We start from the raw sequence: 24,879 nt of genomic DNA, 5'->3' as shown, positions 1-24,879 counted from the left end.
CACATTAGTATGTTGGACATCGTGCCACGGTCTCACATCTGTGACACAGTGCATGAGGGTTGGCCACTAAAGGGAATCTGAGAGGTGGAGCTTAAACTGAGAGGATTCAATCTGGCATGTAGAGCTAAAAACCCTGGTTCGAATCCCAGTGCAGGAGAGAATTTTTCTTCACTCCATCGATCCTTCATCATATGATAACGCAGAATTCCTGCACGGAAATATCATATATACTTCGGTACATCGCTATAATACCATAATATAAGTTAACAGAACAAAGCTATCTAGAACTGGTCTGCATAGAAAAGCTCTGTAGCTATAAAATACGCAATTATTGTATCATTATTAACAATAATTACAATTATCCAACAAATATGAATTTGGAAGAATAGGGAATAAGAACAAATCAGATAAAAATAACCTTATAGCCACTTTGTCCAGTAGAATATCCAACTTGGGAATTAAACCTCTTGAACAATCATAAGTTAGCTAACTGAAGTATAACAATACTCTCTACTGCTACATACTGTGTAATGCTAGACTTTTAATTTAATAGTTTCAAAGTTTCTAGCTTTTTTTCTGATTGAAATTATTAATTTACGAAGTGAAAAATAAGTCACTTTAAAAAAGAAAACTATCTGACCAGGCCGTTTTCATAAATTTCTCGTCACCACAAGGAAATTTTCGTACTACGTAAATATCCCCCCCCCCCCGAAATAAAATATGTTATAAAGATAAGTGTTAACAGAGCTTTTCACGGGGTGAGCTATGTAACTTTCAAGTGAGGAACTCTCTACAATATTTGTAAACAGTTTACTGATTTGATCTTCAGAAAATAGACAATTAAAGCACCGCATGCCATCTATATGATCGTCATATAGACTACTCGGTAGGATTCAATTAATGTGGATATTTTGCACAAAGACCGAACTCAATAAACTTTCAAGAGAATAAGTAACAATTATGTTATATCGATTTCACTTCAGTTATATTTATTTACTCAGAAATTAACCAGTGATTTGTACCGAAAACTTGATGACACATCCTTTTTGTCCATGAAACGGTTTTAACAATCCAAATCAGCGCGACAGTCATTAAAATTGTATGTTTTGCTTCATCATACATAGCCTTTTGTATTATCAATTTTTACATTTTTGAAATCATACTTCATGTGAGATAGTACCGGTAAATTGTGTCTGGTGAAAATTAATTCTTTGGTTCATGACCAATTAATTGCCAAAGAGATAAAATGCATCCCAAATTCCTCTACCATCTGTTACTGTGATATATCTAGCTCTAAACGTTAAAGGAGGGATTTACCAAGGAAATGAGCTATTTCACATAGCTATATAGATTTTACAGTTTAATTAAGATTGTCACACCTGCAGAGTAATAAGATATAAGTTTCGTGGGTCTTTTATAATTATTTTAATAGCTTCTTGTTCATCACTCAAAAAAGATTCTGATGTGAAAAATTTTATAACTTACTAATAATAATAAGACAGTATCAGCATTTTAATAGTTACATAAAGTTCGAAGTTCTGCATTCTGACTTTGGGTTGGCTTACTGACTGAATCCTTGAATTATCTTAGATATTTTCATCAAACTTCACAACTGATTCATGGTTCATTGCAGAATTACAAACAAGTCTAAGAAACCTCCTAGCACGACCGAACAAGTGGTGAGGGCCTGGTTCAGAAAGGAAACATTGTAGTAGCTAAAGTGTCTCTTTATTTGCCATACTTCTTATACATAAATTAACAAATAATAAATATGATATGAGGTTGGAGGACCTGCACAACCTTCACTACAGTTCGTTGCAGCAATGTCTGTTGACATTAACATCGAAAATGCCCAAGACTTTGTATACAACATGGATTACAAGGGTTGCCAGTGTTGTGCAACAACACTCATTGTAAGTGTTGGCACCACTGAGCAGTTTGTACATCTGCTAACTCACTTCCTGCTGTCATCCTCTTTCTTGGCGAGCAATTGTCTCTTCCAGGGAGGGATAGACTGCAGGCGCTTCTCTTCTGCTTCCTTCAGCATTTGTTCCTCCAGTTCTTTGCGTGCCCGTTCGGCAGCCTTCTTTGCCATCATCTGTCGCTTCCATGCTGGGATTGGGTTCCCGGTGGCGTCTTTCTCTGGTATCTGTACACATAAATTAAACAATGAGGTACAGCGACATGAAGTACCTAGTCAGATTCGAGGCCAAACCTTTTTATATTGGTTGGCTCATTAATAGTGAAGACTCACTGCAAATTTTGCGTTAGTAACAGTCTCTTGTTTGTTTAATATTATGTACTTGGAAAATAACACCCTTTCGTGGAAGCAACATTTGCAAATTTTAAATATAGACAATAATTTTAACAAACATAATTTTATCTTAACACTTAAGTGTGCTGACAACCAAATAATTATTTCAGACCAAGAAAATAAACTTAAAAAAAGCTTCGGAATATATATTATTTAGCTTTCACGTGTTAAATATTATAGTACCTGGTTAACACGCGAAAGCTAAATAATACAAATTCCAATGTGATATAGTGTTAAAAGTTATGTAATCAAGATGTATATACAAAAGCTTCCTAAGAAGAACCTACAGAAAATTGAAAAAAACATATCATTTACAATTATCATTGACAAAACCAAATCAATGGCTTTTAAAGAGACTTCACCCATTGGAATAAAGATTATATTTGGAAATGGAGCAATAGAAGAAGTAAATAATATTCAATTTGCAAGGTTACAAAATCTGATATTTGGAGAAAGCGAGGTAAATTTAATTATTTTTGTAGAACTTTAAACAGAACTCTGAAAAATATAAGGAAAGAAACAATAATAAAATTGAATCGGTCGGAGCTAAAAGGAATTCAGTCACTTTTGACAACTTTTTAGGAGAAGCAAAAATATTCCACTAATAACACAAATATTATATTTTTATGTTATAGAAGACAAATGAAATTTGTTTAAACAAAAGCCGCCCTAAATAAGGGTTCGATAGATCGGCCTACTAATCAATTCATAAAGAATAATAAGTAAACAAAACAATTTTGTGACATTTGGAAAGAAAAAGAAAAAAACATTAAGATAAGAAAACGTAGGAAATCATTTACAATAAAAATTTTGTTGGGTACAAATGATTACTAATTATAGCTAAGGATGATTTTAACACGTGAGATCCTATGGCATCAATCGTTGCATCAGAAATTTTATATTGTTTAAGTTGATTTAAAGTTTCACGTGGGATCGTGCCACGGGCACCGAACATGAGCCCAAAAACTGTCCAATGTGTAATGTGGTATTGTGCTCCAAGATGCTGACAACAAGGCTCATATATGACTTGTTTTTCACGACACACCTCTTGTGGCTGTTGCTCATGCATCTCAAAACGGATTCCACCGTTCAATGCACACGACATCAGTTGTTCAAATTGTTGCATAACCCAAAACTTCATATTTTGACTTAATTCTTTTTAGCTCCAACGGATTCAATTATACAAAACTATGACTATTCCTGGATATTTACAGTATATGGTAGCGAAAATGTGATAATAAAAAAACAGGAATCAAAGGAAACTACAGGCAGGAGAGATGAGATATTTGATGTCTGTAGAGGGAATTATGAGGGAAGATAGAATAAGAAATGAAATACGATAAAACTTACAAATAAACAAACAATATAGTTGATAGGATAGAAAAAATAAATAAAGATGGTTCAATTACGTACAATGTATGTAAAAGGGCAATCTATCAAAGAAAAAGTTGCTTTACAAACCAAGAAACCGATGTGAAATGTTCATACAAAAGAAAGTATGATCAACTTAGAGGCACAATGTGTTAAGGCTGGCTCATTTCCTGAAGAAAAGAACAGTTTTCGCTTGGCAGTATACAGACTTTTACAAGGGAACTTGTTAAGCCAAAATTATTAACTACCTCTAACAAACGTATGATAAGATCTTTTTCTCTTTCCTATGATGTTTACGGTCAGTGGCAGCACTATCATCTTTAGTTTAGAAAGTGGGGTACCGGTATTTTGTGGACAATCCTCCTTTCTTGTGATCCACATCATTGAACCTGTTATGGGAATAGATTATTACCAGTCAAAGCAAATATTTTCAATATTAAATATCAGTATAGAGTAAAATACAATTAATTTTTCATTTGCACTTTGCACGCCACTTAGAAGGAAAGAAAAAGCAAATAAAAGAAGATAAAATTTAATGAAAAATTAACAAATAAAAACTTGAATGCTGTTGCTTTGTGCATAGTAAGAAAGACTGCAAAGTATTCCCAAGGAAAAGTTAGGAGCTAAATGTAACAACAATTAAAATAACGAATGAATTGAACTGGAAGTGTGAAACAAGTTTATGCTACACTTACAATATCTGAATGGAACAGGGAATAAAAGGGTGAGCATGAATTAACGTTTGGATGAGTACCAACCCGGTGAATAATAACAGACATTTCCCATATATATTGATACATACCTGTAAAAACTGGAAAACAAATAGAATATTCAAAAGGAAAACAAAAGACCTTCAGCTAGATCTGAACTGTAAAGAAAAGACGGAAAGATTTTTGTCTTGGTTGAAAAAGACCACGAGGCTAATCCTGGTGGTGGTTGTTGTTGTTGACGATGATGATGATGATGATGATGCTGATGATGACGTAACCTGTATTTTAAGAATCAATGACTAAATAAGAAGAAGGAGTAATATAAAATACATCACTTAATGTTTGTCACAAAACTATTCATTAATAAACTACACTGCTTATATCACTGTCGTCCACACCTGTGGAGTAACGGTCAGCGCATCTGGCTGCGAAACCAGGTGGCCCGGGTTCGAATCCCGGTCGGGGCAAGTTACCTGGTTGAGGTTTTTTCCGGGGTTTTCCCTCAACCTAATACGAGCAAATGCTGGGTAACTTTCGGTGCTGGACCCCGGACTCATTTCACCGGCATTATCACCTTCATATCATTCAGACGCTAGATAACCTAGAAGTTGATACAGCATCGTAAAATAACCCAATAAAATAAAAAATATATCACTGTCTTTCCACTCCACAGACACTGACTTACGTCTTAAAATTTCCAACCAAAATTATGTATGCTTCTTTTACAAGAAAGCTGCAGATTAGTATTTTTTTTTTCAGTATATTCATACATAGTCGTAATAAAAATAAAATATTCTTATTTCTAAAGTATGCAATTCATCAGTCCCATTGATGAACCCAATACTTTTCCAATTCATCCTCTCACAATATTAGTCAATATATAACAACAATTTTTTTATTACTGAATTAACTGATATTCATGAAATTCTTTGCAATACGGTACCATATCGAACTGAATAAACCAGTCTCGTTCAATAATTAGTTATAAAAATGTTATCCTGAAGAGAAAGAATCAACTAATAAATTTTAAACTTCTCGTTGTTAATTTTTTTCAGGTTTAACTTAGATTTTATTAACATCTAATCTTTCATTACATAATCTTCCATTATTCTTTCATATTCAACTATACATATGCACAGCTATTTTTTGTAGCTCACCTTCTCAACAAAGCTGTTGGCGGTAAGTTGACGAGTGATCTCAGTGAACATCTCCTTCTCCTGCTGCTCTTCCACCTTGGCACGCTCCACCTTAAGTTTCTTGATGCCAGTGATGTCCTTGGACAACTTGAGCTCCGCGATCAGATCCTCCTTCTGTATCATGAATGGCTGATCACCTGCAAGATGAGCAATACCATTACAGCATGCTTTATTTTTTCAAAACAGAAAATAATTGTAGTCAATCACAATTCTGATGGAAATAGCTATTTTGTATTATTATTATTATTATTATTATTATTATTATTATTATTATTATTATTATCATCATCATCATCATCATCATCATTATTAATTTAACCAAAAATGCTTGTTGACTAGCGCCAAAAGTCATACTGCCTTGCAGTAATATGTGTATGTTGATGCTGATCGTCAAACACATAAGTGCTTCTTGAAGGATACAAGAAATTACTTGTATTGTTTTTTTCTTTAATTGGTTTATTTTACGACGCTTTATCAACTGCGATAGTTATCTAGCTTCTTAGTGAAATGAAGATGATAATGCCACCAAAATGAGTCCAGGATCCAGTGTCGAAAGTTACCCAGCATTTGCTTTTAATGAGTTGAGGGAAAACACTAGAAAAAATCTGAACCAGGTAATGTGTCCCGACCGGGATTTGAACACGTGGTTTGCTCGTTTCAAAATCAGACATGCTAATCATTACTCCATAGCAATGGACTACATGTTGTTGATATCACTATTTACAAGATATGTATATAAATTATCTTTCCCACTTGTTTAATTTTTTAATTAGCGATTATTTACAGTAGATACGCTGGTTGTGTACTACACTGCATACATTTTATCATCCCCCTCTGCTGCTCTGTGCACTGCTGTGTTCACTCTACATGCATGAAATAAAATGTATGCTCTGTAGACACAGCTTAAATTTACTGCATTTGGGGCTAACCTCTATGAGGAACACATTCATATTGTTGTTGTCCAGAAATGTAATAACGTACTTGTTCTGCCCAACATTCCAGCTGACGATGATTTTCTAACCCAGTAGGCCTACTTACTTATTGGGTCATTATCTAATATTCTGCAGGACTTACAATGATATTAAGGTAAATTTTCTGTTACTGGTAACAGTAAACATTTAAGATCGATGTTTGAAAAAATACATTGGTTACATCGTCATGGCTCAATTTATAATCAATTTGAATCATTGTCTGATATGCTGATATTATATGTTAGATATTTTCTGTTTTAATTTTTTTTACACTTTCAACACAGAATATTTTCTGTTCTATCTATTTAAGTTTCTCTTAACAAGTCCAGTTGTCATTATGTCTGGAAAGACATTACCGATAATCACATACTCAAGCTTATATATACATGTTTTTGTGCTCGAAAGAGCAGTGAATGCACTTCCGTTACTTTTGCATTTTCTGTTTTGTTGGCATTATGATTTGGTAAGTAGATTAAATCGGTGATAGGAGCAGGGGCGGCCCGTCCTTATGTGCTACAGTGCTACAGCACAATGATGTTTGCTCAAATAATGTATTTGCAATACCATAGTATTTGATCTGCCATTTGACAATTTCCCGTAGTTATGTTCATGACGCGTTATAGTGTGTTTAGTCTTCGCTTTTCGCTCTGTGGTGCCTCATGGGGTTCGTTGTGCTACTCAAAGCTCTACATGAATGTAGACAACTAATGCGCATGTGCGAAGCTGAAATCACTGCTCTGATTGGCTATTTTTACGCGGGGAAGTGCTGTAGTCAGCTTCAGCACAACACAGCTTGGAGATTGCAAAAGTAAAGCGTAACGAAAGAATGCTTGTTTGTGGAAGAACTCGGAACTATGTACAATGTGTTTGGTAATTCAAGTGTCCGACCGCTGCTGCTATCTAGCTGGTTTTTGAGGTTCCTCCTGAATCAGTCAGTCTAGAAAATAGAAGCCAAGGAATTATGTGACAGCATAATTCAGGAAACTACTTATCGTTTCAGTCTTTAACCTACCTAGACGCAACAAAATTGTTAAACAGCAAATTTTTTTGACAATTTTTCGCATAATTTTCCTGAACGCGAACTTGAAGTTGCTGTCAACAGCTATGCTGTACTGAACAAAAGATTGTTAAAGACACAACTTGGAGTTCTATATGGAAGACCTGACTTCCGAAATATAGATGGAGCTGTTCAATTGTTACAATACATAACATAGCCTCCAACAATTCACAGGATCCATTCTGTGAAGTAACGAAGTTGTTAAATATTTTGATTACAACGCCAATGACCACGGCTGAGCCAGAAAGATGTTTTTCTTTCTTTAAACGCATAAAAACGTTTTTAAGGAACACTATGTCCCAGGATCGCCTCACTGCTCTTGCAATACTGTCAATAGAAAAGAGTATGATGTCCAAGATGGAGGGGTTTAACTCCAGGGTAATTGACAGGTTCTTCAGTAGGAAGGAACGTCGTATGGACTTCATATTTCGTCACTAGGCGAGTCTCAAATTAAGATAAATACATATAAGTGTATACAGTAGGCCGACATAGAGATTGTAGCACACTCATTATTTTGACCACCAGCCGCTACTGGACAGGAGGCAGTTATTTTGAGATGTTCCGTGGGGCTGTGTTGGGCATATGACCGATTTTTTGGTGCAATAGTTTTGTCTATTTATATTAATAACCTACGTCATTATACAGCCTATGATATTGGCTTCATATTGCTGGCCTGGATTATTCATACTGACAAAAACTACTAGTTTGTTCTTCATTTAGAAATCTGAGTTTGGTTCTCAGTTCCTGGTATATGCTATTTGCAGTCAGATGTCCTTGAAATATCCGAGGGAGGGAAAAGTAATGTATAAGATTATATTAATTAATCATAGTTTAAGTATTATAGTGTCAATGAATGTTAACAAAAGAAAAACAATATTGAAATAAATTTCTTGAACAATCGTTGAATTGCCTCATTTATCATAAGGAAGTCTCAAAAGTACTTAATCTTACATGACTCGCTTCACAGCCGCTTTATGCACGGTAAATCTCACAGCATCTTTTGGAGATGAGCTGGAGCACTTATATAACAAAAGAATGAAAACCTACGATGACAAGCGTGGACTTCATAGTGACGTCATGCGACGCTGCATTTCACGACTCGCGCAAAGTGGTGACAGCCCAAGATGCTATCAGATTGCTCGGCTGAATCTCATGCACATGCTTTCTACTTGTACTATGCGGCCACGAAATCATTTCAAGCTTGCAATACTGAATGGTACGGTACCAGTTCTTTCACATGAAGTGAATGCTGGGATCGTGGGATCGTTGGTGACAATATCCAGAAGTTGGCAAGAAAATTTTGAAGTTTTCGACCTTGTATTTAGGTTTGATTTCCCTAATGTATCGTTCAAATCTTTGAAAGCTCTCCATCACTATATTATCCGTTATGATTAATTATTTCAAGCAACTGGTAGGAAAACAACAAAACTTGGCCCAGTAGTTTCGAACAGCCAAGCATAACGGGCCCAACAGAGTAGGCCAGTTAACCTACATCTTAAGCTATAAGTTCCTGAGGATGATTTTTACCAAAATGAATTATTATTCAACATATAATCTGATGGAGGTTCTGGCTATATGTACATTCTATTATCAGGCAGTACATCTCACTTGTAGTTGGGAGGCCGGAGGGAAAAAGACCTTTAGGGAGGCCGAGACGTAGATGGGAAGATAATATTAAAATGGATTTGAGGGAGGTGGGATATGATGCTAGAGAATGGATTAATTTTGCTCAGGATAGTGAGGGCGGCAATGAACCTGAGGGTTCCTTAAAAGCCAGTACGTAAGTAAGTAAGTAAGTAAGTACATCTCATTTGACGATATGTGTCAGAGGAAGAACAACTGTTTTTACACATCTGAAGTCTGATTAGTGTAACATGTAGCTAGTTGGCGATGTATGCAATGGAGGGGGAAAGGAATTGGCCCCTACCCCATTATCTCCTGGCTAGTTACCTCATGAGTGATGCCTTGTTGGTGTCACTTGTGGGGTTCAGACCTGTCGGACAGTTGACTGAACAATATAATCATTAACGAAATAAACTTCATTATTGGTGGATTAAATCAGATTTCAATCCGAAAAATCTTAATGTTATTATCGAAAAATAGTCCCGAAATGGACAAACAAACAACTTCTAATCATTTCTCATAATTCAAACACCGCGAAAGTCTTATATCTCCTATAGTGTGTTGAAGCATTAGGTAAGTGAGAATGCAGGTATCTGCTTAAAATCAGGATAAGGAATAAAGTAGTACATCTCGAACGAAAATAGTTATATCTTCAAAACTGTCAAATTGCATCAATTATGGTATATTGGTCATCCATATGGCATACCATAAGTAAAAAATTAAAACGATATTATATACCGTATATATCGGTAAGCGGAGAAGAATGCTTTAGATGAAAAACCTAAGGAAATGGTTCGAGAAGTATACGGTGCAGCTTTTCCGTACAATTGAAAATACAATGATGACAACATACATGCTAGCAAGTCTCTGAAGGTCACCGTTTTGATTTTCGTTATTTAGTCAACTGTCCGAAGACAGGTCTGAACCTCATAAATAACACCATAAGGCACCACTTATGAGACAACTAAGTCAGGAAATAATGGGGGTAGGGTGGCCAGTTCCTTTCTCCCTCCATTGCATACATCGCTGTATAGTTACATATTACACTAATCAGACTTCAGATCGGGACTGCATATTTCTCTGAAGGACAGCGTCCCATACGTTGCAAATCTCGAAGGATGATGCAATAAACCAATAGGTTGCAATGTATCGGAATTGAATAGGCTATTGACTCATTGGTGGGCGATCGGAGACATAGCTGATAATGCTTACTTACATGATTGTTCGTTAACGATAGACAACAGCAGAATATTAAAAGAATAAGAAATCGATTGTTTTTGAAGTTTTGTCTACTATCCAATCGCGGATGACGTGCAGCCTGTTGGTTCATTGTATACGTCCTTGTATTTCCTAGTTTATTTCTTATATTGTCAGTAGAGGTCTCTGCGGTCTGATCAGACGTCTTGCAGAAAATTTTGTATGCAGAGCAGGGTAACTTGACAGAAAGTGAAGTGACTGGCCAATAATAATTATTGTGTGTCGAACGCTCCCAATAATGGACAGGAAAGCCATTACAGATGTTATGTCTTCCTTCTAAATCTAAAAAACAGTCTTCGGTCAGATTTGAACTCGCGACCCATGAATCTAGCGACAAGCTTGGTAATAATCATTTGACCATCGAGGACGACAGGAGAAAGGGCTACTTGTTCGATAGAATAGAATCAAAATATCAGTTTCAAAATTATGAGATGCCAGGTGGAAAAAAGGTAAGTCCGAGCGACAACTTGGAATGCAGTTATGTTCACGACACTTTCTATGGACTTCCTCCTCACACAGGAAAGTAAGCAAAATGGGCGTGAATGCACGGTGAAATTACTCCCTGTGAACGTGAAAGTATGGAGAAGGGGTCGAACCCGTAAACTCTGAAAAACAATAAGAAAGCTGAGCACTCGCAGTTTTGCAAATTTCCCCAAAATTGTAGGTGCGTGACGCAGCGTCACGCTCCAGAGCGGAGGTCACTTTCACATACAGCAGTGAGTCGCGCACATTACAGTTATTCGCGTGGATGTGCAATACGGGTGAATACGACAGTACTAACGGTGCAACGGTGTAAAGAACGATGGGAACAAACCGGAGTGAACTACATACAAGCAAGATATAGGCCGGGTTCGGACCGATATACCGCAAATACAACATTATCAGCAAGACTTTGACGCTTCGACGTCGGACTTTCACGATACTTAGCAAAAAAATTATCTTGTAGGCCTAAAAATTGTATTCATGATCAACATTTCACTACTAATGATGAAACCACAATATGCTTTGTTTATACTGCATCTTAATGACGTCATGCAATTTGTTATGTGCTTCTCACACTTCAAAAGTAGGCCTATTATTGGGCCTTACTTTATAGATGGTACTCTAAATGGCAGATGATATGACAAATTCTTAACTATTTTTCCTTTTATTTTGGAGACCACGCCTTTAAGGAATAAGATAGTTCTATGGTACCAGCATGATGGATGCCCAGTACATAACTTAGCCTTAAGAGCCCGTCGTGTTCTGGATCGAAAATATCCTAGTTGGTGGAATGGCGTGGTGGACCAGTTAGTTGGCCTGCTCGTTCTCTAGCCCTTACGCTTCTACACTCTTTCCTTGGAGAGAAGTCAAGGACGCTGTCTATCGAAATATTCTAATACCAGAGGATATGCAGCAACGTATTATTAGTGCTTGTAGGTACAATACGTACATCCATTTAGCAGGAAACACTATAACAATTTAGAGCGCCATTCGTTTGAAGATTGGGCTTATGCATTAATTCTAATGGTCATCACTTTGAGCAGGACATGTAAATGTTCTGTTTTATTAGGAGTAGGCTTAACAAAGTGCCATTTTACTTCGAATTTGCAATAAGTACGTACGCTATGAGTTTCATATTCTCTTGCACCCCTTAATGTTTTGTTTATTAAAATGGCGGTACATTGTGATACACTTTTGAAGAGGTGAAGTGATACAATTAATAACATTTACATGGTGGCATTTGAAACGAAGTCTTACTCCTATCTCCCTAATGAACAAGGTTACAAGAAAGATATAGTCACATTGTACTTAAACAACTTTTATTTGAAACAATTTCTCATTTGGCACCCAAGGAAAAACTTATCTTGGGTGAGCAAGATAAATAGAACACTCTCTATATTGCAGAATCACAATATTTTATCTAATCAGAAATTAGACATGGACAAGGTAGTCAAGAATTCTTAGGTCCTACTTCCCAAATAAGATATATTTATCTCCTAATCAAACACATGTTTTTACTCAATATTTAGCCTACTATAAGATTATCTTTTTTGTGCAATGACAGGGCCCTTAACTTGCTGCTGTTACAGTATTTAATCATAGTAGTAATTTAGGCCCAAGAATATATAACAAATTTATATTTAAATATCCTAATCTTGTCAGTTCTAATAGTTCTAGTATTAAATTTAAAAAGTTATGTATGGATTTTATAAAAATTGAAAAATTGTAAATTTAAATTTATATACTGCACTATAATTGCACAGTAGACATAAGACAAATTGTATTGTATAATTATTAATTTCAATTCAGGAATCCGCCCCTGAGCACGAGTTCTACTCTTTCAGGAACGAGCTAAAGTTTTTCTGTATATATTATACTTTATGTTACAATTATTAGCAAAATAATAAATAAATAAATAAATAAATAAATAAATAAATAAATAAATAAATAAATAAATAAATGAATAAATAAATTTGTGCCAATTCTACGAGCGTGGTTCATAGATGTCGTTAGTGTCGAGAAGTGTAGACCATTTAGTTCATCAGAGACATTCCAGAGTGCACCACAGGGGGTGGGTTAACAGAAATGCCTAAATTAACAATACAGAATTGAGGTAGGTTCAATAAATTTATAAAATCATTGTTTACTAGACATTCAACACAAAAGCACTATTTTCAGTCACAAAAGAATTGCATCTATCTCAATTCGACTTACCTTCATCACGGTAAGATGGGGTTTGAAACGCGAAATAGGCAATCCACTAATCATTATCGTTCAAGAGAATGTGATAATTTGCAGGAATGGCGGTTCTATCGCTTCTTCTATCTCTTATTAACGTAACAGAGTGGAAAATCGTTGTGGTTCAAGATGCTTGCAGCCATTAGAAAGACAATAAAGTAATACTTTTTCCTCGACAACCATGGGAGAAAAAAATTCCAATAAGAATAATTTCTGAACAAGAATCAGGAAAAAAATAATCTCAATCGTAAAGAGTTGAAATTATGACGAATGCCGTCTTTTAGTACTGCTGTATTCAACAACTTGGAATGTCAAAGTTATGTGAAGTCAAATGATTTATTCATAAACTTTCTTTCATCGAATTTAAACTCTGTGTCTGCTGATGACATAATTTAATTTTATGAGTTCTACTTAAAGTGCAGTGGTATAAACAGTAACAGAACTGCCCGAGAGAGATTTATAGTAGTAGACATTGAGGAAAAAGCTTGTTCACCTCCACTTCCTCGTGACTGTCTACTCTTAAATAATTACAGTATAAGGCAGCGATATAATATAGAGGCATTTTTCACAGTTTAAGGTTATTGTTGTGGAAAAGAACACATAATGAAATCATGATCTACGAGATTATAGAGATGTCATCTCTCTCGTATTTGACCTTTTATTTTATTGCGATTTACCATGTCTCATAGTCCCCGGGTTTTCTTTGCATTCATTACATCGTGTGTAGGAATAATAATAATAATAATAATAATAATAATAATAATAATAATAATAATAATAATAATAATAATAATAATAATACCCTAGTCCTTATACACTTGAAACGAAATTTAGACCCAAAACAGCTACAAAAATATTGTGAAGCATTGAAATAGAATCTCTTACAAGAACAGCAGGATAAACTTGTTAAACTTAAAAAGAAATGAAGACATTTTAGCAGAATTAAATATTGAATCAGCTGAAGACAAAATTAACAATTCATTATAAGCACCATGTACAGTACAATGGATTCTATTAATGCCGTCCTGTTCTTTAGTCGTACTCGCAACGAAACTACGTCTTCCAACCCCACTCCTACCGTGCAAGTGTGTCTTGACTCGCTTATATTGTATATTCCTGTTTTCAGTGGTGTTCATGCTAGAGTAGCAGCTGCGCAAATTAGAAAGTATGCCAACATTTCGGAAGTCCAGGGACACGCCACTGCTCCTAGGAATGGCACTATGTCTTGCATACATACTTACTAGCATATCAGTGGGAGGGGATGAAGTACTGCATGTAAACATAACTTCAAAACGTGACGGCATTAATGGAATAGATTGTACCCAGAATGGACAACACGAGAATTCAAAAGGTAATTATGTCCTGCAGAACAAGAGAACATAGAAGACCAGGCTGATACGAAACAGGTCTACAAATCATAATTCGATGTATTATTATTATTATTATTATTATTATTATTATTATTATTATTATTATTATAAAAGACAACTTCGAAGAATAGAATCTGCTGAAATGCGATTGCTAAGACCTCTTGCAGGATATACTCTTTACGACCATAAAAGGAACCCTGACATCCGAACAGAATTGAATATCACCGCCATTACGGATACTACAGAATCTTACCGCAACAACTGATATGAACATGTATTAAGAATTCCCAACAATAGGTTACCCAAGAGACTATTGGACTACACACCTCATGGAAAAGAGACATCGGAAGACCAAGGAAGAGATGCAAAGATCAACTTTCTTCTGGAAGCGGAACAGGCCGGGAGGCCTAATCCAAGACTGCTATTGATTATTATTATTATTATTATTATTATTATTATTATTATTATTATTATTATTATTATTATTATTATTATGATTATGATTATTATTATTATTATTATTACTGTTAAGCCTATTATTACTACTAGGTACTAGAATTATAAATGTTTTGTGTTAAGAATCTGGTGGGACAGTACGAACGAAGTGACAAATAACCTTTAGGCTAGGAGCTCACATAAATGTTAAGATGAGTCCCAAGGACGCGAACTCGTGTATCTCTTCAACTTACATTTCCTCCTTTCTCTCTCGTTGATTGAGTCTGATATTAAGAATCTTTATTATATAATTTATAATTATTGTAACAACCTTTATTATATAATTTATAATTATTGTAACAGGCATGTTTTACCAGTTTTGCAGCTTATGAAGAGATTAGAATTTTAAAAATTAAATAAATCATTAGTTAAAAATAATACCCGACTTATTAAAATCTTAAATACCGGTATAGGGCTACTAAACATGTAAAACTTTTTACATCACATGTAGTCATAGGCTTAAATGTTTACTTGATCGCAGAGATGTATTAGACATTAAAATAATTATTAATAAAATGCCCTCTTCATGTTGTAAATTATAGTACTGTACAGTTATAATTGTTGTTAATCCTGCTTGTAAAAGTACATCGATTATCTACGTGTCGATATCCTGGTCTACCTTTTCACAAGAAATAATTGACAACTCTACCATCATAATCAATAACAACAACGATTTGGTTTTATGGTCCTTTCCGGCTTCAACTGCATCTAAATTGATCTCGCCAATGCATTTCTGAACGTCAACAAATGCGATGACCGTGTGGGTTACAATTACAGCCCGTTTTATTAGTCCCGTAACATTGGAATTAGAATAAGTGTGCACGGGGTATACAATACGGCACGTGCTCTTCAGTATATACAGACTCTGCTCACACACACAACAAATAACACGCACTACAAGGTCACTCTGCAACAGGTTCCTTACTCCTAAACAAGTACAGTATACGTAAGTTTAGCAACGTTTATGATATTGTGCACTACTAATTAAAATTAAGATGTCTAAAACAAGTGCGAAATTACAGAAGTGGGTAGAGAAATTCGAAAGATAGTATGCATGTGAAAGTCGTGACATAAATGTGTGTAATTTATGTAAGACTGACATAATCTGTTCTATGGTATTTACAGAGCACTGCAATTAAAAAAAAAAATAAAATATTTTAAATTCATAGAAAGAAGTGAGTCTGACAATCTGCTTTCAATTTGTAATTCATTGCCAGCGGACGAATTTTGCAGAGATCTGTGTGTGCATGCCAACATTCCTTTCCACAAAGGTGAGAACAAGTACCTACTCAAAAAAATGAAAAGTACACTTGTACTTTTATATAAGGTTAGTGCCTATGTTACAGTAGTACCGGTATTTTAAGTTAAATTTTACAGCAAAAATTACTGTAATGTAGGCTTAAACATTTCATTAAGTGTAGTGCCTGTGAAACACTAACATGTTAAGTTAAAAGTTTACAGTAAGGATTATGTTTATTTTTATTATTTTTATTTATTTATCTATTTATTTTTGTGATACACAACATAGCCCTACTCTTGAAATGATTATTGTGTTTTTGCTTTCCTTGACTGGGCTGTCGTCTGTTTTCATCGTACAGCACCACGCGCCAATACTCTTCAAGTCGTTGCATTGGCTCATTGCACAAACTCCATACTCACTTAACTTCAAAGATTAGGGACTAAGATTCCGTTCTCTAGTTATAATTCAATACAACTCGTGATGCTCTAGCCTTCGCCGTCCGAAGGACATCTTCATGGTACTACCGTTGATAGTCCAGCATTCTCTCAACAAGCTTAAATATTTTTAGTTTGGCTCTTATCTGGTATTGGAAATTACAATTTGTAGACGCTTTCTAGCCACAGTTCGCAAAATCTCATCTCTGTTATTTCGATCCTTGGAGATAATATTATTATGTTAGAGTCCAACACTCCGAGCCATATTGCAAAGTTGGAACCGCCTCACTCTATAGAACTTCATTAGGCCTATCTGTGCGAGTTGTATTTATCAATATTCGTCTGATGATCCTACAAATTCTCCGAAATCTGTCAATTTTATGCTCAATATATTTATTAACGATATGGGCCTATTAATTTTAACAATGTATAACAGTCAAACCGATTCGCAAAACAGTTGATATCTTAGATTAATTGTAACAGTGCTTTAAAGTGGGCCGGTATGAGTCGGGTGCGCATACGAAACCTGGAAAATAAGCCAGTATGGTATACCGTTAATAAGATAAATAAAATGTGAATTTAATTACCTTCATGTAAAATTATCATATATCCCGAACAATTTATTTTATTTGGTGTACATTTAATTAGCCTACATATTGTGAATACGATGAAAACTTCTATCTATACTAATTTTAATGAAATTGTTATACATTTTTCGCTCTTCAGACATTAGGTCTACGGACAGTAGGTCTAATCAGTGCTCTCAGGAGGCCATACGGGGCCATACATCGTATGGGAACCTATGACTTTTTTAATTAATCGTATGGGGAAAAGAAAATTTTGCCTGTACGGAGCCATACGGGTATGGATGCCTAAGTTTTGTACGCGGAGATCTGTACAGACCTTAGACCATCTCTTGCTATTCCTAATGTATTTTATTTGCTGTTCATAAACAAAAATTGTCCACCTCTGCAGCACTGGAATCCAGAATTATATAAAATAATGATTGAAAAACAAGAAGTGCTGCAAATACACACTCCAAGATTCATTGAGACAAGTGTGCATCTACGGTAGGGCTACATGGTGTATTCTTTAAATCAAGCTTGTTTTACAATTAGAATGTAAAGCAAAACAATGTCTTTACTTCTTCTTTAATATTAAAAAAAATCATTAAATGACAGTCGGAGAGAGTGAGAGAGGAGAATAAAATATATTGCATGGGAGGAAACAAGGGATGGGACGTATGGCCAAGAGAAAAATTACCATGACAGCACTGGGTCTAACTGTTATTAAGACTACCGAGAAATAAGTCTACTTGAAATGAGGTCTATAAAAAATAAATGTCTAGAGGAAATAAGTCTGCATATGAAATGTCTAATTTATAATAAGGTCTACAGTGAAAATTTTAAGACAAAATGTCTACTATACAACAATGTAAATTTTGTATCCTAGCTAATGTACTTTTTTTTTACTAGTTTCGGCACCGCGGCCTGAGGCTTATTGTGCCTAGACCCACAACTCTACTGAACACACGCACACACTGCAGGACTGGTTTTCTGAGTCAGGGTACCGGGGGCCACTGCGAGACTCCACACACACCGGGACAATGGACAGACAACCAGTCTCCGTGAAGAGGTCCGAATTAAATCCCTCTGACTTTATGACCGGGAATCGAACCCGGGCCACCTTGATCAGGAGTTCAGCACGCTGCCTCGAGACCAATTCACAATGAACACTTGCACTAAGCTTATAGATTGCAAAAAGAAAGAAAATTCTGGTGCACAACAATTTTGACTAGGTACCATTTGAGGCGTGTAAATCAGGATGGCAACAAGATGTACTGGAAGTGTGCTCTCCGTGTTACCTGCAATGCTACGGGTAATAACCTGATTGATATAAAGTACATGTTTACAAAACTGGATTGCATACGCACAAAAGTAGATGGGCAGATGTCAAAGTAAGAAGAGTAGTCGCAAATATAAGGCAACGAGCATTCAATACTCCAAAAGCACCACCAAATGCAATAATACATGAGGAAGCAGATAATATCGCAAACGATGAGAAGGCGTTAGTTTTGGTGCCTGAGAGGCAAAAATATACCTATTGATCTCCGTTACTAGTAACATCATATGGAGGTACAACATCTAATTCTTCTAAACTTCGAGGCAAAGGTGGCCGTTATATATTTCTCAATGTTGTAATTATAAATTTATATTATTTCTTCTAAATAAAGTGCTATAAATTTGTTCCTTAAAACTTCAGTAATGTAATTAAATAAGTGTTATATAACAATTATTTCATTAATAGACTTTTTCTAGTAGGAACTTTCATATTTTGTAGACATTTTCTCAGGTAGACTAAAAGACAGAGTAGACTTACTTTATGTAGACATGTTGCCTACTGTCATTAGACGCATAAAAGTAGACGTATTTCCTGTAGATCTTCTGTCCGTGCATCACATTTTTCATATATAATTAAAATCAGCCAGCAACTTATAATCGGGATGGACACGATTTTTGTAACAGTAGCGACAGGTAGGTAGCTGTGAAACAAGCCGATCTGCACGTTAATAATGCATGTTGGAGGACTTTGTCGTTTATACTCTAACTTCTAATTGAAGTGTCAAATATTATATAAAAACCGCTTTATTCACCAAAAGCCTCAGCCTAATCTAGACTGTTGCGGGACACGTGTAGGGTGTAGGGGTCAAATTGTATTAAACTACACAATGTGTCCACACATCAAAGAATTGAAGCATGGGAAGCTGTGGCTCTTGTGAATTTCAGATAACAAGGTTAACTGTGTTTAAATAAATGTAGTTTTTGTTTAATCAACTATCGGAAGACTGACTGGACACCACAAGTGGCACAAAGGCATCACTCATGAGACAACTAGGCCAGGAAATAATGGAGTAGGGTGGTCAGTTCCTTTCCCCATAAATGTAGTAAGATACGAATTGCTTCCTATCAGTGTAATTTGTTTATTATTTTGCTTCTAAGAAATTATTTATATTTTTTGTAATTGAAGTTTTTAAATAGGCCCTATGTTATATCCTATTCAAATTTGAAGTTAATTTTTCTGAAATAATTATTGATTTTCTTGAAATTAACGCACATTAGTTGCATATCGTCACATCCTTTTAAAGCCACTTTAAACATTGATTCGTAGATACCCTACAAACCCGTACCGTAACCTGTAGTTCCTCGAAAGAGGAGAACAACATTTCCAGAAACAGGGCAGTAGAATTGAGCTCTCCGGTTTGTTCAGGAGAAATTAATTCGTCACAGCACGGCGAGCTAAGGGTTAGCGAGGGCTTCACAGTGGCCGCTTTCCAGAGTCGGGGCGTTTGTTAGCATTGACATTCAGTTGTTACACTTTCACGAACTGCATGCATGGCTTCTCCAAAGGCACGGTCTGAAGCAATTAAGCCGTAGAGAAGCTGTACTGGATGCACATTTCTTGTTATTACTTAATTCGGAATTGTACGTGGATTTCATACAATGAGTTCATGGTGTCATCACGAAGTGCAGCTTCTGCACTCGCAAACAATAGCGTCTGTACACTTGAGTTGTTTTCTGCATTGTGATGTACGTTCCAGAAGACAGCTCTGTGGTGCATTTTATTTGGTATAGACAGTTGAGGTAGAAAATTTCTCACAAGTGTTCAAAGAGAATACAATATGTAGTTCATAGCAGGCATTGATTTAGTTAACAGACTGCCTCTACTGTGGCATAAGGTGTGCCTTCGCTATTGGAACGGTATAAAGATAACTGGTATTTCAGTGGAAAGGAATATTCTAGCAATTTTTTGTGCCTTAGGCTACAGTTTGTATTGGACTAGTACTATTTTTATTGATATTAATAATGGTTCAAGTTGGATTTCTTCTTAAGAGAACGTTCTCTTAATATCTTGAGCTAGAGGTTTGCACTTGGCTGAATGTCAATTGAATATTTTCTATTTCTTTAGTCGGTTATTTAACAACGCTGTATCAACTATTTGGTTATACAGTATACGTCGCTGGAATTTCTGATAGCGAAATGATACTTTGGAAAAACCTCGAAAAAAACCCAACCAGGTAATCAGCCCAAGCGGAAATCTAAATCCACGTCCGAGAGCAACATGGAGCAACAAGTAAACGCCCTGCTGCCTGAGCTATGACGGTGGCTCCTTGAACGTTAAATTTATTATTATTATTATTATTATTATTATTATTATTACTATTACAATTGTTGTTGTTGTATACCACGACTGTAGGCTAATAATATTGTACTGTGGCTTAATTTTTATATTTCCATTTTGTACAATATTCTGGTCACGAGACAAAATCATATACTTTGTCTTTTCGGGATTTACTTCCAAACCTATCGCTTTACTTGCTTCAAGTAAAATTTCCGTGTTTTCCCTAATCGTTTCTGGATTTTCTCCTAACATATTCACACCATCCAAACCCTGTCTGTTATTCTGAACTATCTTAATGGCATATTCTAGAGCAAAGTTAAAAAGTAAAGGTGATAGTGCATCTCCCTGCTTTAGCCCGCAGTGAATTGGAAAAGCATCAGATAGACACTGACCTGCAAGTTTCACTGAGACACATTTTAATTAATCGAACTAGTTTCTTGGGAATACCAAATTCAATAAGAATATTATATCAAACTTCTCTCTTAACCAAATCATATGCCTTTTTGAAATCTATAAATAACTGATATACTGTACCCTTATAGGCCTACTCCCATTTTTTCTCCAATATCTGTCGAATACAAAAAAAAAAAAAAAAAAAAAAAAAACATGATCAACAGTCGATCTGTTACGTCTAAAACCGCACTGATGATCCCCAATAATTTCATCTACGTACGGAGTTAATCTTCTCAAAAGAATATTCGACAACATTTTGTACGACGTCAACAAAAGTGATATTCCTCGAAAGTTACCACAGTTAGTCTTGTCCCCCTTCTTAAAAATAGGTACAATTATGGACTCCTTCCATTGTTTTCGTACAAATTCCTTTTCCCAAATAGCAAGTACAAGTTTATAAATTTCGCTAGATAATGCGCTTCCACCCTCTTGTATTAATTCTGCTGGAATTTGATCGATACCTGGAGACTTGTACTTTTTCAGACTTTCTATCGCAATTTCGACTTCTGAAAGTGTGGGTTCGGGTATAAATGGCTCAGCAGTTTGTAAATGAATTTCGTCCCGATCATTTCTATTTGGCCTATGTACATTAATAATAATGTTGCGAAAAACTTCAGATTTGAGACAGGTTTAGGGTCGAAGCACGAGGTATTGCTAATCACGCAATCTACGTCTAGTAGTTTTCCAGTGTCGGCCTGGGTGGTTCAATCGGTAAAGTGCTGGCCTTCTGTGTCCGAGGTTGCGAGTTCGATCCCGGTCCAGGTCGATGTCATTTAAGTGTGCTTAAATGCGACAGGCTCATGTCAATAGATTTACTGTCATGTAAAAGAACTACTGCGGAACAAAATTCCGGCACACCGATGATGCTGATATAACCTCGGCAGTTGCGAGGGTCGTTAAATAAAACATAATTTATAGTTTTCTTCCTAGGTCTCATCTGCTTCTGAATCGATACTAGAACACAAACCTTTGGGATAGTGCCTGCATATTATTGTCCATTCGTTAAGAATGTCATTCTCATTTCTCGGCAAGATTAATGTCTTCCATTAAGTGTTATAATTTAATTTTTCCTCACATGCCATGGCTTATTTCATGGTCCAATATTGTGAGATGTGCAAGTAATAATTTATTATTGTTATTTTAGGAATATCGTCTGTGCAACTTTTAGTTATGGACATATTCTACCTTTTCTTTAGAATCAAAACTTGGCTGGTCCATAACAGCGTTGTTTCTGAAATGTTAATGTGCAATCCAAACTTCGCCGTCGCTATTATTTATTTTCCACAATTACTTTTATTTACGCAATTGTTTCTTACACATTTTTAATTTCAAAACAGCGTTATCTCTGTTCGAGCAATATCAAGTTTTCAAAGTTTCTAATTCTTACGAAATTTTAATTATGTAGATGATTTTTCAATATAAATTTTCACATTTTTGTCTTGGGAGGGATATTATCAATCAGAATGATTAAAACATTTCATTTAGCACATGTTTCGCAATCGTAACTCATTCTCATTCATAGTCAGAGTCACCTATGTATTTATATGTTTGAGTACCTGAGTGAATGATAATTGTTTCTAACGATAAGTGAATGTCATGTACTCCGTATTTCCATTTTTTTGTTATCGGTATATTGTCTAGATAAATATTAAACAAGTATGACGACAATACATCATATTTTCTTACTCCTCTCTTGGTGTTCATTGGTTCTGAAATTAGGTCATTATGATGTACAAAATCGTGATAAATAAGTCTGCTAGTTTTGTAACAATGAAATTATTTTTTATTGTAACGTGAATTATATTTTCTGCAAACATGTAGGTCTAGACACTGCCTAGTTTCAAACCGTGAATCATTTTGAAAGTTTGTACACGGGAATTTCTATTAAGAATAAGTGAGCCAAAGTTGTACATGCCAATACAAATATAAGGCACAAAAATTTTGTTTGAAATACAAATTAAAATGATTCTTTCCACTTTTCGCTAGAAAAGGTAAGTCAGATGCATCACACCTTGCACTTCAGTGTTGACAGATAGGTAATTTGTAAGTCACAATGGATTCGAGCCCGCTATGAACAGTGTACTACCTAGGAAATTCCTTATCCTCTCTGCCAATAGTATTTCAGTGTGATATACAGAATGATTCACGGAGATTTACCGTCCTTTACGGAGCTTATTCTGAGCAAATATTTACAGAGTTACGTTTAGTTATTGGAACGCATTGCTGTGAACGCGTGATCTTGGTCAGCGAGCAGTCAGCAGCCAGCGCGAGAGCTACGGAAATCAGTTATGTAGAGCGTTCACAAGCGTGCGGCCAAGTGTACTCAAGCAGACGGCGACTTTTTTTTTTAATGTGTTGTAAACTCTCCAAGACTGTAAGTTAGGATGCAAAATTGAACTGCAAATAATTAAGTCGGTGAAAGTGGTGTGATTTGTAATAATTGTTGTGATAAGTGCGTAGGAATAATGTAATTTTCTAGTTAAAATAGAAAAAGATGTCTGTACGAAGCAACTAAGGAGTTCACAACACATTTTTAGCTTCATAATACTTTCCAATTAAAGAAATGATACTTCTGAATGGTTCATTCTCTATTTGTATTATTCTTTTACCTTCAAACTACAGTAAAGAAAAAACGTATTTTACAACCAAGTTTAAATTAGTGTAACTCTGAAAATATTGAGAATAGAAACTATGTTTATATCACATTTTTTGCTCAAAATGTCTTCAGAAATAACTTCCATAAAGGACGGTGAATCCTCGTGAATCACCCTGTATAACGTAGACGGCACATTATAATTTGCTTTATGGACGAGGAAAAGTGGAGTATTATGGACGTGTACTCAAATATTTTGACAATAAGACAAATCAAATGCACATGTTAAAATTTCTATAACGTTTTTTTGTGTCTTGCAGTTTGCACTGGAAGATTCATTTTTTAATATTTCCTTCAGAGTCTAACTAAGCTAATACGACTTTTCAGAGTGATTTCAGCCAGATAATTTTAAAAGGCTTCCTCGTAAATGAGAATTGTGGTACCAAAGACGGTGTTTGGGAAAATTTTCCCCTGATCACATGTAAGAGACTGATCAGCCTAATGGACTTTCAGGACAATAAGTTTTATCAATTTCATTATGCTGCCATCTAGCGGCTGCAAAAGAAGTCACGTTATAACCCTTACGGAATTGCATGGAGTAATAACTTGCAATTATAGGCCTACTTCCATCTAGCAGTAGAGACTGGTGGTTGTGCTCTTTTTATTTATTTTTATTGGGTTATTTTACGACGCTGTATCAACATCTCAAATTATTTAGCGTCTGAGTGAAATGAAAGTGATAACGCCTGTGAAATGAATCCGGGGTCCAGCACCGAAAGTTACCCAGCATTTGTTCGGAAAAACCCGGAAAAAACCTCAACCAGGTAACTTGCCCCGACCCGGATTCGAACCTGGGCCATCTGGTTTCGCAGCCAGGCGCGCTGACCGTTACTCC

At 35.6% G+C, this 24,879-nt stretch overlaps 1 protein-coding gene across 7 annotated transcripts in view; it reads right to left on the bottom strand.

The window, feature by feature from the left end:
- f (espin protein forked) overlaps positions 1–24,879 on the bottom strand; it is a 415,448-nt gene that overhangs the window by 5,341 nt on the left and 385,228 nt on the right. For all 7 annotated transcript variants that reach the window (XM_069828470.1, XM_069828467.1, XM_069828468.1 and 4 more), the window contains 2 exons: positions 5,553–5,728; positions 1,959–2,149 (listed from right to left, as the gene is read on the bottom strand). In XM_069828470.1, the coding sequence (XP_069684571.1) occupies positions 1,959–2,149; positions 5,553–5,728 (367 nt within the window). The remainder of the gene's footprint in view (positions 1–1,958; positions 2,150–5,552; positions 5,729–24,879) is intronic.

The sequence above is a fragment of the Periplaneta americana genome, chromosome 6 (assembly GCF_040183065.1).
Source record: "Periplaneta americana isolate PAMFEO1 chromosome 6, P.americana_PAMFEO1_priV1, whole genome shotgun sequence".
Classification (NCBI taxonomy): domain Eukaryota; kingdom Metazoa; phylum Arthropoda; class Insecta; order Blattodea; family Blattidae; genus Periplaneta; species Periplaneta americana.
Note: the sequence above shows the minus strand (reverse complement) of the source record. Positions and strands in the feature narration are given on the sequence as shown.